This window comes from Carex rostrata, chromosome 12 (assembly GCF_964058835.1).
Source record: "Carex rostrata chromosome 12, lpCarRost1.2, whole genome shotgun sequence".
Lineage (NCBI taxonomy): Eukaryota > Viridiplantae > Streptophyta > Magnoliopsida > Poales > Cyperaceae > Carex > Carex rostrata.
Genome location: NC_135929.1, coordinates 555,449 through 569,493, shown reverse-complemented (window position 1 = coordinate 569,493; position 14,045 = coordinate 555,449). Strand labels below are relative to the sequence as shown.

Below are 14,045 nucleotides of genomic sequence, written 5' to 3'. Positions count from 1 at the left end.
TTCTCTCTCGATCGAACAAGTGAGTTTTCTTCTTTTTGATTCGATTAGGGTTTAGGGTTTCGGTTAAATGTGATTAAATGATGTAATGTGATTCGGTTTGGTTTGATTCGATGTTTAGGGTTAAATGTGAGTAATTAGTTGAATTGATTGAATTGGTCGAATTAGTTCGATTGGATTCTTGAATTAGATGGTTGAATTGCTTAATTGCTTAAATTAGATGCTTCAATTGCTTGAATTGGTTCAATTACTCGAATTGAGGATTATGATTTATGGTAAAATTGCTTGAATGTCATATGGTTCAATTTAGGGTTTATAGTTGTCAATTGTGAATTTATGGTAAAATTTAGGGTAAAATTTAGGGTTTATAGTTAAATTTAGGGTTTATGTTTGTCAATTTAGGGTTGAAATTTATGGTTCAAATGGTTGAACGGTTTAAGAATTTATTTTTTGGGTTTATGATTTAAAAATATGCATATTTATTTTTTGAAAATTATTTTTGTGATAGTTCATGAAAAATATGTATATATCAATACAAAATAATTTGAAGTAAAAGTAATTTTGTTTAAAAATGACATATATATATTTTTTATTGTAAGTAAATTGCATGTATATCTCATTTTTTTATTTTTAAAATTTAGGTCTGCAAAAATTTTGTGCGGTTTAAAATTTCAAAGAATTGCATGTATATCAAAATTGTGGACCATGCAAAAACAGTGATTTTCAATAAATCTAAAAAAAGTAAACCCAAAATAATTGCATGTAAATAAATTGCATGTGCATGTATATGCATTTTTTTTGTTTAAAAATTAATTTTGTTTTTTGTAAATTTTTTTTTTTTTACAAAAAAAATGCATATACATGCAAAATTAATTTTGTAAAAAAATTGCATATACACCAAAAAAGTAAACCCAGAGTGGTATATGCATTTTTTTTTGTAAAGTTTATTTCTTTTCAACAAAATCATTTTTTTTTATTAATATTTTTATTAAAGTTTATTTATATACATTCAATTCTTATTAAAAAAAATTTATATAAATTGTATGTTTTGATTAATATTTTTTGGCAAATGTAGTATGCCTAGAGTTAGACGGTGGGGAGTACGAGCTGAGCCTGCAGAGGGTGCAGATCCTGTGGATCCGAGTGGAGCTGGCACGTCCTCGGTGGATCCGACTGGAGAGGGCCCGTCGTCGTATGATGATACGACTGGTAGGGGTTTTGAGGATCCGACTGGAGCGGATCCGTCGTCTCAGGATGATTTTCCAGATGGTGTGCATGATCCTGACACATTTAGTCCTCTTCTATGGACCCAACATGTTAAGCACCGCGTCTCATTGGCATCTCTTGAGGTATGTGATTTTCATACTTAAAAAAATGACATTCTGTTGAGTTACTAAAAAAATGCACGATTTGAGTCTGACAAATTGATAATAAATACAGGATGATGTCATGCTTACGGTGAGGCACCGCAGGTCTGAGATTCCGTACGTCCCCCATAAAGAAATGCAGCGATACATCTTGAACCTCGGCTTGTATCAGCTTGCCACCATGCCGCAGAGTAGGATCGATGTGTCTCTGATGCAGGGTCTAGCGGAGAGATGGCGACCTGAGACTCATACATTTCATCTCCCGGTCGGGGAGATGACAGTCACCCTTGGTGATGTGAGCGCCTTATGGGGTTTACGTATCGATGGCGACCCCATAGGTGGCATCTCAGACCATCCAGAGCTGCAGAGAATGATACCGGAGTTGTTAGGGTGTGATCCGAAGACTCTGCAGAAGAAATATAGGAAGAAGAAGGGGGAGGAGGAGGAGTTTCGTTATTTCGGGTACTGCATTTCTCTAAAGGCACTCCGGTCTCACTTCTTCCAGAATCAGATAGATGTTGATACTGATGACATTGAGGCGGTCAGGAGGTACTATTACACTATTTAAATTAACTTAGTAGTTGCTCAACAGTCTCAATTATTTACATTGATTATTTTATATTGCAGGTATACTAGAGCATATGTGCTGGATTTGTGCGGTGCTGTCATGTTCGAGGATTCCAGCGGTGACGCGGTTCCGATGATGTACCTCTCCCTGCTGAGGGACCTGGAGAAAGAATCGAGATGGAACTGGGGTGGAGCTGTCCTCGCCCACTTATACAGAGGCCTCTGTCATGCTTGTCTGGTAAGTCTGTATTAATATACGTTGTTATTGAAGGATGTATAAGAAGCACCCAGATTTAATTGTAAGTTAAATTTTCAGGTCAAGAATAAACAGCTCTTTGGACCACTGCTTCTGCTTCAGCATTGGTCGTGGTCACATCTGCCCATAAACCGGCCAGTCGTACCATTGCCGCATCCCGATCGGGCGATTTCGGGTGATTTTCTGGGCGACTACAGCTACAGGTAATTTAAATATTTTTTAAATTATTTTTTAAATATTTTTGGTAATTATTTTTTAAATATTTCTTTTAATTATTTTTAAAATATTTATTTCAATTATTTTTTATATATTTTCTAATTATTTTCTAATTAGCCGTTGATTACTGTACAGTTAGTATTTAATTACGCACATAATTAGCCTTCCTAATCAATTGCTGTCACTTGAAATCCTAGTTATAATGGCACCCAAAGTTGGAAAAAATAGAGGAAGAACTGAAACCGAACGCGAAGCAAAAAGAGCACTCATTAATAATTTTTGGACGGCTGAAGCCTACGCGATGAGGAATTTGGAAAGATTGTTTTCACCCAAAAATAAAGAAGCATTTCTGAGCACTCTTGATCCATCAATTAGAAAAATGCTGATGGAAGGCTGGGTGGACAGGGTCCCTCCACCTGGATGGGGACAGTGCTGCTTATGTGAGCTGAACGGAGATATGGTGGATATGTTCTTCTGTTATAAATGTGGCAAAGCTGTTCATCCCAATTGCATGGACCCGCATGCAGATCTGCTGAACGACGCTCGTCTCACTATGTGGGAGTGTCCTGCGTGCGTCCATCGGGCTGAGGAAAAAAAGGGAGCAAGCTCCTCGTCTCGTAAGGCTTAGACCCCAATTGTATGTTGTTGTAGTATTTTATGTTTTAACTGTAACGGTTTGTATAATTGATATTTGAACTGGTTGTTGCTGTATGAATTTTATGTTACCTTTTTCTATGGACTCGACGGTACTGTATTATTTAGTAATGTATTTCAATTTTAAATTCCTGGATTTATTATGAATTTTAATCCGTTTTTCTTCACAAAATTCTTCAAATCAAAATTATAAGATCTATATAAAACAAAAAAAAACAAAAAAACCATGGGGCGCCCTTAGGGATGGCACCTCACTTGCCTTATGGGGCGCCCCAGGGGGTGGCGCCTCACAGGGTATTTTGGGCCGCCCTGGGCCCAGGCGGTCAGGGCATTTTTAAAAAAAAATTGGGAGCAGGGGCATTTTTAAAATTTTGATTTGTTTTAGGGATATTAATAAAAATCGCCGGTATGTTTGGGTATAATACAGAGATATTTTTGTTACATAATAGGATCATTTCGAACAAACACAAAAAAATATTTTATATATATATTTTATCAAAAAATGGCATGCATACAATCTTTTTTTGTTAGCCGTTACGTATTGTGTCATGACTCGTGAATATCAATAACAAATTATTTTATAACCTTTTACATCTTAAAATTTTAAACTTCTAAAAAATAAACACTGCAATAAAAAATTCTTCATATTTAAACTGAGTACAAAAATATTTCTATACAGATTACGATATTTCTTTTCATATTGGAGCATCATCTAGCAACACATTGTTCATAATCTCTAATTCATTGGAGAAAAAAAACACATTTCAACAAATACATTGTTTGTTATCTATAAACAACGCTTTTACAGATGTTGTTGTCTTTCTTACAATTAAATTTTTTTAAGGATTGTTTTTTAATTAACACAGTTTGTTTCATTTTATAGATTGTATAATCAGAGTCACTGATATGTGGAGCCTAAATGTCAGGACGAGCCACACAATTGACCACACAGATCCCACCACTTCCTCTTCTCTTCTCTCTTTTCCCATGACATCTGGACCCCAACTTAAACCCTTCCCCTCTCTCACTAACCTACGGACCCCACCCCCAAATAATTTCCTTTTCTTCTCCTCACCAAAAATCGAAACAAAGTTCGGATTTCAAATCCGCGGTTTCAACCCTCGCCGAAAGAAATCGTGTGTGTGTGTGTCTGTGAGGGAGAGAGTGAAATGGCGCTGAGGAAGCAGCTGGGATGGTCGGAGGGGGAGCTGATGCGAGCGGAGGCCAAGCCCTGCTCCCGCCTTATGCGCCAGACCGCCGCCATCTTCTCCTTCGGCGGCGCTCTCTCCTTCTGGCTTCTCTCTAGGCTCCACTACGGTATCCTTCTCTCTCCTTCTCTCTCCTGTTTTTTGTTTTTTGTTTTCTACCATCTTCTTTCTTTTTCTTTCATCATCTCCTTGTAAGCTTGGGTTCGAAGCGAGATTGACTACATTCGGGGATTCTGACGTGTGACTTTCTAATTGAGGGAAAATGAGGATGGGGGGAGTTAAATTGATGGTCAATTGAGGTACAGATACAATAATCTAGGATCGATGAGGAAAAAATGATAAAGATTGAGGCTTAGATAAGAATTTTAACTGATGAATGCACATTCCAAATCTTAATTGTGCCAATTGTATTGGCTGCTGTATGTAAAACAAAATATATATATGTCAAGTTAAAAATATTAAAATAGCTTCATAAAATATGGTAGAGCTGTCAAAATCTGATCAGAAGTTTGCCCCACTTGAACCTGAACCCAAACCCAAACCCAAACCCAAACCCAAACCAAAACCAACTATTTTTTAAAATTTAACCGGTTAAACTGACCAACCAGGCCCTGATCAACCTGAAATTACTGGAAATGCAAAACCCTGAACCTGACAGATCCATATTCCTTTTTGCCATCTAATCCTCTGGAATAAGCATTGTGCAAGCCAGATTAAAAACCCAAAAGAAAGCTGAATATAGGGTAATAACTGACATAGCAAAAAATGTACAGGCAGCTTATAGATCTGAACTTTTCCCCACCTTCACTGATATGGTTCCTTTTTCCTCCATAATGCTGCTGATTTGAACAAAAATACTCAGTAGGCCCCTGATCAATCAGATACTCAATTCTGGAATCATTATTTCTTGATATCTCGTGTTTACATTTTTTGCCTGAGTAGGTCCAAGAATAACAATACCACGAAGTTTGAGGTGGGCCTCAACTGGTGCAGTTTCTCTTAGTGGCACAACTGCATTGCTGGTTAGGCTTTTTAGTCCAGAGTGTGAACCCCAAAATATAGCGGCTTATGACAGACCGACAAAAAAATAGTTTCTGTTAATTGGTAGTGTTTTCTTTGTGTAAAGACATGTTTTTGTGGGTCCTATTTAGTTTACTGCAGCTAAAACAGTAAATATGATATGAAAAATAAATCATACAATTTATGTATTTGATTTAAAATTGAGCGAGATTGTATCTGTTGGAATATGGAGGGTTCTTTGTGGACAGTCTTTTTGTTCTAGCATATTGACTTTGATTAGCTACTAGAAGAGTTACATGTATTGTTTGATATAATGTAAGAACTACTTTTTGGACATCATTTGTAAAATATATTTACAAATTATCATTTTAATACTAGAATATTTCATATTGTATGGGTTGTCTCCTTTTGTGGAAAATATATACACGCACGATGCGTATCCTAATGCAAACTTAATTTTGAGGACTAGATTTTCACCCATTACTAAATTTTGAAGTTAAGATGTGCTGAGCATGTCATGGTGGAGAGATAAAAAAGAAAGTAAATGGAAATCTCTAGTCAATTAAAGTTTCAACTGCAAATTTTTTGTGAGCCAATACAAGTTATGGCTTGTAAACTAGAGACTTCAGGCTTCTTTTACGGAATTTTATCCGTCTTTATGCCTGTGCTTGGTGAATCTTCCAAAAAAAAAAAAAAAAGTTGATCAGAAGTTGTTCATACGGATTTCGAAGGATACTAGGATAACACAAAAATATTAGGACAGGTTTTGCCTTTCAAAATTAAAATGCCCGAGACAGTAAGAATTACATCTTCCAACATATAATTCTAAAAAAATATTAAAAGATTTCTTCCGTCTTGGTTTATTTGGTTGCAATATGATTATACAACAGGGCACAATACTTAAAACTATACCATAATGCATTATTTCTCTAATTTGTCAATAACACATACCTATTTGCAAAGAACTAAAACAGACGGAAAGATTTGTAAATATCATACATATACATCTACTTAAAGTTTGGAAAGGACTTCCATCATATTTAAACGCGGCCGATACAACACATGTAGTGGAACTGCCATAGGAAGGGTCAATCCGAGGTGGCCTTCAGCCATGTTCACAGGTTCATCTCCAACACGTTTCCAATCAAAGAACTGAATCAGGGTTCCCAGTATGAGACCCATTTCACGCATCGCAAGCACATCTCCCGGGCACTTCCTTCTCCCCATGCCAAAAGGTATCATCCACTTTTCATCTGTATTTTCATTCTCAAACCTCTCTGGCTTGAACACTGTAGGATCATCCCAATTTTTAGGATCCCGTTGGATATGATAAATGTTTACTATGAGCATAGTTCCTTTTGGGATGTTGTAACCTCCAACAGTGACTTCTTCACGTGACTCATGAGCATCAAGAAGAGGAGCGATGGGGTGAATTCGGAGGGACTCCTTGAGTATACAATTGAGAAATGGAAGATTGTCCATGTCTGACTCTTGTACCAGTCTTTGGCTTCCTACATGCGCATCGATCTCGGCTGCTGCCTTTGTAAGTATGCTTGGATTGTTGAGTAGATTAGCCAGTGTCCATTCCAACGAAGTTTTAACAGTATCAGCTCCTCCTATCATTAAGTTCTGCACCAGCGGTATACAACAATTAAATAAAGTACTGTTGATTAAAAAAAGAGTAAACAATTGCATCCATGGCTAGTGGCTGATGCTAATTAAAATCTGTTGTATATTTCAAATTTCATTTGGGTTTTGGTCAAACCTGCCTAAGATAAAATTAAAAGTTTATCAAATTATGGTTGGGGTTTTGTCTGTATTTCAGTATACTCTGCTTTTCCTGATTTTCAGTGCATGAATACCCATATATATCTGGTGCTTGCTTTTAACTTATTGGTGAAATTCTAACTTCCAAAAATATAAAGAAGATATATTGGAAATTGAAAGATTTTTGAAAGAAAACAGCATTGAACTTCACAAAAAGACTAATATGGTTTTCGAAGTAGAGCTGCTAAACACTTACCATACAAATATTTCGGATCACAAAATCACTATAATTGTCAGGATCCTCCTGTTGCAACTGTAGCATATGCCCGATCATAGTCTTCCTCTTCCCCACCCCCTCTTGTTGGTGGTCTTCAATCAACTTATTCACCATGGCTTCATTCACATTGGCTACGCGCCTCATTTTCTTCATAACTCCGCCCAAATCAAGCATCCTCAGCAGAGGGATAAAGTCCTCTGCTTTAGCGGCTCCAGTCAGATCAAACCAATCCTCTATGGCTTCTCTGTACTGTTTCATATCCACTAAGTCCTTGATGTTGTCACTGCATAGTCGCTTTCCTGCTATCATCATCATCATCATGTTTAGCATCAACTCAAACAATAGGGTTCTTAAATCCAGTTCCACATAGTGGTTTGACCCATTCAATTTTTGGTCCATTTTGTAAGACTTGAATAGCCGGTGCACCATGTCTCGGACTTGTGTGGTCCGTATATCTGAGGAAGCTTGGATCTGTCGGATCGAGAGAAGCTCTTCCTTTGCAATTTGACGGCAATTGCGCCAGTGAGGCCCGTAATTGGCCGTTCCAATCAAATCTGGCAACATGATAGATGGAAGTTGGGCTCGGTTAGCGAATGCCAAATCATGTGTGGTGAGGCACTGTTCAGCCAGGGTTCGGGAAGAGACGATGAGGGCTCGACGGGAGCCGAAGTGGAGCAAAGTTGCTGGGCCATAACGATTGGATATGCTGCTAAGTGAGTGGTGGAGCGGTTGTTTTAGGAGATGGAGGTGGCCAATGATAGGCAGTGCCAGCGGGCTAGGTGGCAGTTTTAGTTTTTTGTTGTCTTTATTGACATAGGAGATGAAAATTTTGATGAAGAGTAGGGTGACAAGGGTTAGGATGGTCTGGAAGGAGAAGGTGTTCACCATGGTAAATTAAAGAGGTGGATCTGTGTGGATTGATCTCTTGTTTCGAAATGAAGCGTGATGTAGTGTTGAAATCTATATTTCATTTCGAGTGGGGTTAAGTCAAAAACTGATCTGTAAAAGATCTTTTAGATCATGCTTCAACCGGTCGCTATTACTTTCAATATTCATTTAAATTAAAGATAGATAAAGCAAATGATCCAACCTTTGTTTACTTTCCGGAGCAAATTAATATATCAAGGAAAATTCTCTGCACAGCAATTCTGCTACAAAATGTTTACTCCAAAATGATAATGAACACTGATTTGATATTTGCAACAGAATATTTATTCAAAAAATCTGCGCATCACTAAAAGTTACAACTTTTTCATAGGAATTAAAATAGAAAAAAAAAAAACATAAAGTTTATTTCGGTGTTCTCATCCTCTATATGCATGGAGCTGAATATTGATTAATTAGTAGGTAGTAGATACCAATTCTGCCGTCTAATAAGCATGCATGTTGAAGTAAATTAAATTATAATAAAGATTAATTGGTGAGTACTGAGTCCAATCAAATAGCAGATGATATGAAAAAGTTTTTTAACCTGCTCCCACGAACCAATGTGAACTATGATTTGGATAGGACGACGATAATATTATATATTATTCAGTGAGACGGAGAAATGGACTTTTGGTGGAAATATATATGTGTTATTTTATTATTTTTCTCTGATGAGTTGTCGTTCTCCAGTATATTGGAGGTCACGGAAAAACTGATGAGATATGAAAGTGAAAGGAAGAGGAATTTTTTTTTTATTTGTTTTTTCTTTTGAAAAAAAATACAAAAATGCCAGTTTCATTGACTGAAGCAAATGTTTACAACAAATACAACGAAAAAAGAAAAAAATAAATAAATTATGTACTAAACAACTCTTTGTCACCCAACTCCTATGCCAAAAAAGTGAAAAACACAAACTACTAGCCAATTTTGTCCATTCAGTAAAGAACTCTTCTAAACAAATGAATACACTTCTAACTGATACATCTCTCGTACAATTCACATCTCATCATGACGAATAGTAAAGCAATTTGTATTGCCGCTAGCCACAACTAACAGTAAAGCCAATTGTATTGCCACTATCTCCATAGACTTTAACCTCACATCTCTTCTCTCTCTACCCTTTGTGGTTGTTCGTTTGAACTTGATGTTTCTTTTCTCTCTACTAAGTGTCACTCTATTCATCTCTTTGGAATCAGATTTGGCTTTGATGGCAATCTGACTTTTGTTCAGCTCTCTAAAACCAAATTTGCCTTTCGTGATTTTTGTTTTAGCAATCTGACTTATCCAAGAAGCATGATCCACTGGATTTACTGGTATTAGATCTTTACTGACATCCTCATCAACCCTCTGAGCAGGGACAATGTCAGAATCAGGTTGGGGTTGAATAGGGTTGATGTTTGTATCAGATTTTGTGTTGCAACCACCTGAGAGACTGTCCGACAGTCCTTACTCGTACTACCAGCAGGTCTTTTAGCAAAAGTGTCAACAGTTTTGGTAGGGAAATCTGTTGGATGCACCTCAAATTGGTGTTTCTCTACCTCCATATTCGTATCACACTCCAAATTGCAACTTAGATCATTCCCAATAATCATCGCATCATCTGTGCAGATTGAAGTGTTCCCCTTATTTGTTTTCCCAATCCCATTATCATTATCAGATCCTTTTTTAGGATGCTGGTAATCTGTTTTACATGCATGTTCAATCTCTGCTAAAGTACGCTGAATTCTACGAAACTGAGAATTGATACTTGCCATGTCTATCTCTATTGCATCTCTTTCCTTTTTCAGCAACACCAACTCATGCTTTATCGTTGTTAACTCAGTCGCCGGCCTTTTTTTTATTAATTCATGCCCGTAGGATTCCAATACAATTCCAAACAACAAACAATACAACATTCTTTCCCTGTTACAAAACTATCTAAAACTAAGAGATATGAATAAATATATTATTTTCTAAGACTCCAATGCTATAAAAACCAGTAAGAGAGAACTACTCTATCGAACATGAGGGTAAAAATGGGAAAAGTGAAACCAATATAATCTTCTCCAATATTTGAGTCCCTTTTTGCCAGAAAATCAGCCAAGCCATAGTGTGAAAAGTACATTCAGTGATACCCATCAGAGATTGCACAGTCAATCGCCTGGAGGGGGGAACACACTAGGGCCCTTGCTGATTTGTAGACAATCAGATCATCATTTCTTTTAAACACAAATCCTATCCCTCCCATCCAACCCCCCAGGCCCCAGCCAAGAGCCATCAACATTAATGCAACAATGCAAATACATCGACGCTGCATCCATCGATGAAACAGAAATTTGTGTTATAACGCAATTAGGTGCCAGAAGCATCTAGATCTGCTTGCTATTTGGTCCTTTGATTTCTCTCTCAGTGGGTTTAATCTGATGATATTTCAGAAGTATCTTTGTGTGATTTTAGAGAAAGAAATAGAGGAAAACATCACGAGTCTTATTCCTCTAAATTAAAAGTGAGAAGAGAAGAGAATAGGTTTTTGCATGAGAGAATATTCAACACCGTGATATTTCAGTTATGAAAAAGTGGGATAACTCGTTTTAAAGCGGTCCATTTCATCAACTACTTGTCCAAAATTCATCGCAATAGCTGATGAATGATGATGTGAAGCCGTGAAGGCCTTGTCAAACTTTTGCCTACGGGCGTTATCTGACCAAAAAAAAAAAAAAAAAAATTGTCAAACTTAATTTAAAAGGAACCGCAAAGATAAGAGAAATTTTTTAAAAGATAACTCGTTTGAAAACATTCAGCTATAAAACAAATAAAAAACACACAGGAATATGTGTATCATATGAATACAAATTTGATAATCCTTACTTGATTAGAATTATAGAAGCCTTGTAATTGTTTTTTCTGTGTGCTTATTTTTGTCTTATTTCTTCTGATATACTACTTAGAATCACAGTTGAGAAAGCACTGAATCAAACTAATTGGAAATCAAATTAACCGAATTAAGACAGTCACCTGCTCAGAAAAATGTGCAGCCGAAAAGACACTGAATCAGATCGAACCAAAAACTAAATGAATCGGACAGAGACAATCACCTCTCAAAGAAACAATCAGTGTGAACGCTAAAAAAAAGACTTGAAAATAGGAAAAAAAAAAAGAACTTCAAAATATATATCTTATTCATATATAGCTATAATAGATTTTACGAAATTGAAACGAATTTACAGCATTCTCAGTCAAACTCGAAATTGAGATAGATGAGAAAGTAGCTGTAAGATCAACTAGAAGAAATACCTGCTTGAGCGAGAAGATTAACAAGGAGAACTGCAGTGGAGGAGGTGGGATCTGACTGGAGGGTTGGAAGGAAGAATCGCCTCTCAAAGCGGCAATAGGATAAGATCGCTTACTCTCCAATTTGACCAATACAATTCAAGAGAAATTTTTTCATTATGCCAATAGAAAGACCAGTGAATATATCTTAATAAAGATGACATACATATATATAATAGAATTTACAATAGAATTATTGTTTTTAAATTAATGCAATCACATTATTGTCGAAGTTACACTACTCGTATCTAGGGCTGGCAAAAAAATTCGAGGTTCGTGATTCGATTCGGGTTTGATTCGGGTTTGATTCGAGTTTAATTCGATTCGAAATGGGTTCGAATTGAAACGAACCAAACCAGGTTCGGTTCGGAATTAATTCAAACCAAACCCAAACCTAACCTGGTTCGATCGAAATGGGTTCGATCATTTTTATGGTTCGAATCTCATAATAACATCGGCCGTCCATTTACTTGATGAAATTAAAATCCAAGATAGAGAGTCATAATTTAACTTAGCCGACATTCACTCGCTCTCAAATCTCAATAACCTAGTTTTCTCTCCACCTCTTCCTAACTCACTCTCCCTCTAGCTCTAAAATCTAACTGACGCTCTCGGCGACTGGTTGTCTCTCCGGCTGTCACTCCTCTCTCTGGCCTAGATAACTGTCTCTCCTCTCTCTTCGTTCGTCTCTCATAGTTCATACCAGGAAAGCCGTCTCTGATGTATTTTTTCATGAACAATTTTTCAACTTAAAAATACTCATTTAGTTTATACCGGTAAAAGGAAGCCGTGTGAATTGTCCCGCGAGAAAAAATTAATGTATAAACTACCGGTATAACTAGGACTGCTAAAAAATAATTTAGTTCGTGATTCGATTCGGGTTCGATTCGAAAAATGTGTAGTTCGAAATGAGTTCGGTTCGAAATGGGTTCGGTTCGAAACGAATCAAACCAGGTTCGGTTCGAAATTAATTCAAACCAAACTCAAACCTAAGGTAAGTTCGGTTCGGTTCGGTTCGGTTCGGTTCGGTTCGTTGCCACCCCTACTCGTATCTGTAACTATATATGTATATATATGCACTCGTCACTCTATGAAGAAATTAAAAGTCAACTGCACATATTGTGCGCTGTACAGCATTGAGAAGCTAATTTAATCTTACCTAGCTAGCTATACTATGGTTACAAGTAGTAACTGTAGTTAGTAGAAATGAGAGGATAAGAATGAAGGAAGCATCGGGTGCCTTGTGCGCTGTACAGAGTTACAGACAGATGTAATCAGCTTAATTAACCAACACATACTTATCTGGAAAGGAAATATTCTCTCTTCACACGCGTCCTTCCTTTTAACTTTTAAGCCGACATACCATCCCACGTGTCATTTCCAAACCAATGACCACCTCCGTATAACGGTACAATAAGTAGCTTCCTGCTCAACATTTCTCTTGCATCTCTCCCTTCAATTCTCCTCTCAACTCCTCTCTCAAATGGCCACCTCAGAAGGGATCAAGCACAGGGCTGTAGAGAAGCCTCTCTCTACCGACGCTGATGCCACAGATGGTACCGACCGTGCTGCCTCTCCAACCAACAACGACCGAAAGGTCGTCAAGGCAAAACGCAGCTTACCGACATTGGCTGCAGCACTCATCGTACCAGTGGTACTATCGGCCACATCAGCATACCTGTCAGGCACAACGCACCCCGGTCGATCGGACCAAAAGTCTAGCACCTGGCAATTCCCAATCCTAGTCTTCCATCTAGGGAACATCGTAACCGCTGCTCTGACGAGCCTCTCGGCATGGCTTTTCTGGGCTAAGGGTGGGTTCCACCGGCGGCCTACTGACATCCTTTTCTATTTGGGTCAGCTGATGTTGGGGTTGGCATGGGGCCCGGCAGCGGTAAGGCTTGGGGATGCTAGGTTAGGTTTTGCGGTTGCGGTGGCGATGCTATTTTGCTTATTTGGATGCAGCAGGAGCTTCCATCGGGTGAATCCTGCGTCGGGAGACCTTGTCATACCATGTCTCGCATGGGCAATGTTTCTTGTAATGTTCAGTTATAGGCTTATGTGATGTACATGTGTTTCGGTAAAATAAGAAGTTTAATGTTGACAGCTTTTGTCAATGCATGGTTTCACTTGTAACGTTTTGTAAGTTTTAATACCTTATAATTGTCAATCAATAAGTGATGGAATTGCGCGTTTATAATTAACATGCTTGCCTACGCTGATATATTGGATAAAATATTCCACAGTGATTTGTTAAGCTTTTGCTTTGCTTTGATAACAAGAGTAGAATTGAGTGCATATCCTCTGAGATATCTCATATTTTTTTGGAGAAAGGGGAGGTAGCACAATTAATTAGAAAGATGTCCTAGAGTTGTTATACCTGAAGGTCGAGAGTTCGATTATCTTCACGAACTTTGGTAGTTACTACCAAGTTTTCAAAAAAGAGATATCTCATATTTTGCGTGACCGACGTTTTCGGT

The 14,045-nt window shown here is 37.6% G+C and overlaps 3 protein-coding genes and 1 long non-coding RNA gene across 4 annotated transcripts; 2 read left to right on the top strand and 2 right to left on the bottom strand.

The window, feature by feature from the left end:
* The first annotated feature begins 4,132 nt into the window (after positions 1-4,132).
* LOC144563000 (40S ribosomal protein) lies at positions 4,133-5,655 on the top strand. Its single transcript, XM_078312373.1, has 2 exons — positions 4,133-4,374; positions 5,208-5,655. Exons 1-2 carry the CDS (start codon positions 4,227-4,229, stop codon positions 5,354-5,356), a joined length of 297 nt encoding a protein of 98 aa, XP_078168499.1. The 5' UTR covers positions 4,133-4,226; the 3' UTR covers positions 5,357-5,655.
* A 468-nt stretch (positions 5,656-6,123) lies between these two features.
* LOC144562999 (cytochrome P450 81Q32-like) lies at positions 6,124-8,257 on the bottom strand. The gene is made up of 2 exons (XM_078312372.1): positions 7,309-8,257; positions 6,124-6,914 (listed from the first exon to the last, which is right to left on the bottom strand). Exons 1-2 carry the CDS (start codon positions 8,215-8,217, stop codon positions 6,297-6,299), a joined length of 1,527 nt encoding a protein of 508 aa, XP_078168498.1. The 5' UTR covers positions 8,218-8,257; the 3' UTR covers positions 6,124-6,296.
* A 778-nt stretch (positions 8,258-9,035) lies between these two features.
* LOC144563386 (uncharacterized) lies at positions 9,036-11,673 on the bottom strand. Its single transcript, XR_013514338.1, has 2 exons — positions 11,530-11,673; positions 9,036-10,935 (listed from the first exon to the last, which is right to left on the bottom strand). It is a non-coding gene; the product is annotated as an uncharacterized LOC144563386 (long non-coding RNA).
* A 1,290-nt stretch (positions 11,674-12,963) lies between these two features.
* On the top strand, positions 12,964-13,772 carry TSPO (TSPO(outer membrane tryptophan-rich sensory protein)-like protein). The gene has a single exon (XM_078312362.1). It carries the CDS (start codon positions 13,049-13,051, stop codon positions 13,628-13,630), a length of 582 nt encoding a protein of 193 aa, XP_078168488.1. The 5' UTR covers positions 12,964-13,048; the 3' UTR covers positions 13,631-13,772.
* The last annotated feature ends 273 nt before the right edge of the window (positions 13,773-14,045 follow it).

What these genes read in the sequence shown, in the direction of transcription:
- LOC144563000 (XM_078312373.1), top strand. Translation starts at nt 4,227, where the DNA reads ATGGCGCTGAGGAAGCAGCTGGGATGGTCGGAGGGGGAGCTGATGCGA. An exon ending in TCTCTCTAGGCTCCACTACG is followed by an intron (nt 4,375 to 5,207) that starts GTATCCTTCTCT and finishes TTGCCTGAGTAG; the next exon opens with GTCCAAGAATAACAATACCA.
- LOC144562999 (XM_078312372.1), bottom strand. Translation starts at nt 8,217, where the DNA reads ATGGTGAACACCTTCTCCTTCCAGACCATCCTAACCCTTGTCACCCTA. An exon ending in TGATCCGAAATATTTGTATG is followed by an intron (nt 6,915 to 7,308) that starts GTAAGTGTTTAG and finishes CCGCTGGTGCAG; the next exon opens with AACTTAATGATAGGAGGAGC.
- TSPO (XM_078312362.1), top strand. Translation starts at nt 13,049, where the DNA reads ATGGCCACCTCAGAAGGGATCAAGCACAGGGCTGTAGAGAAGCCTCTC.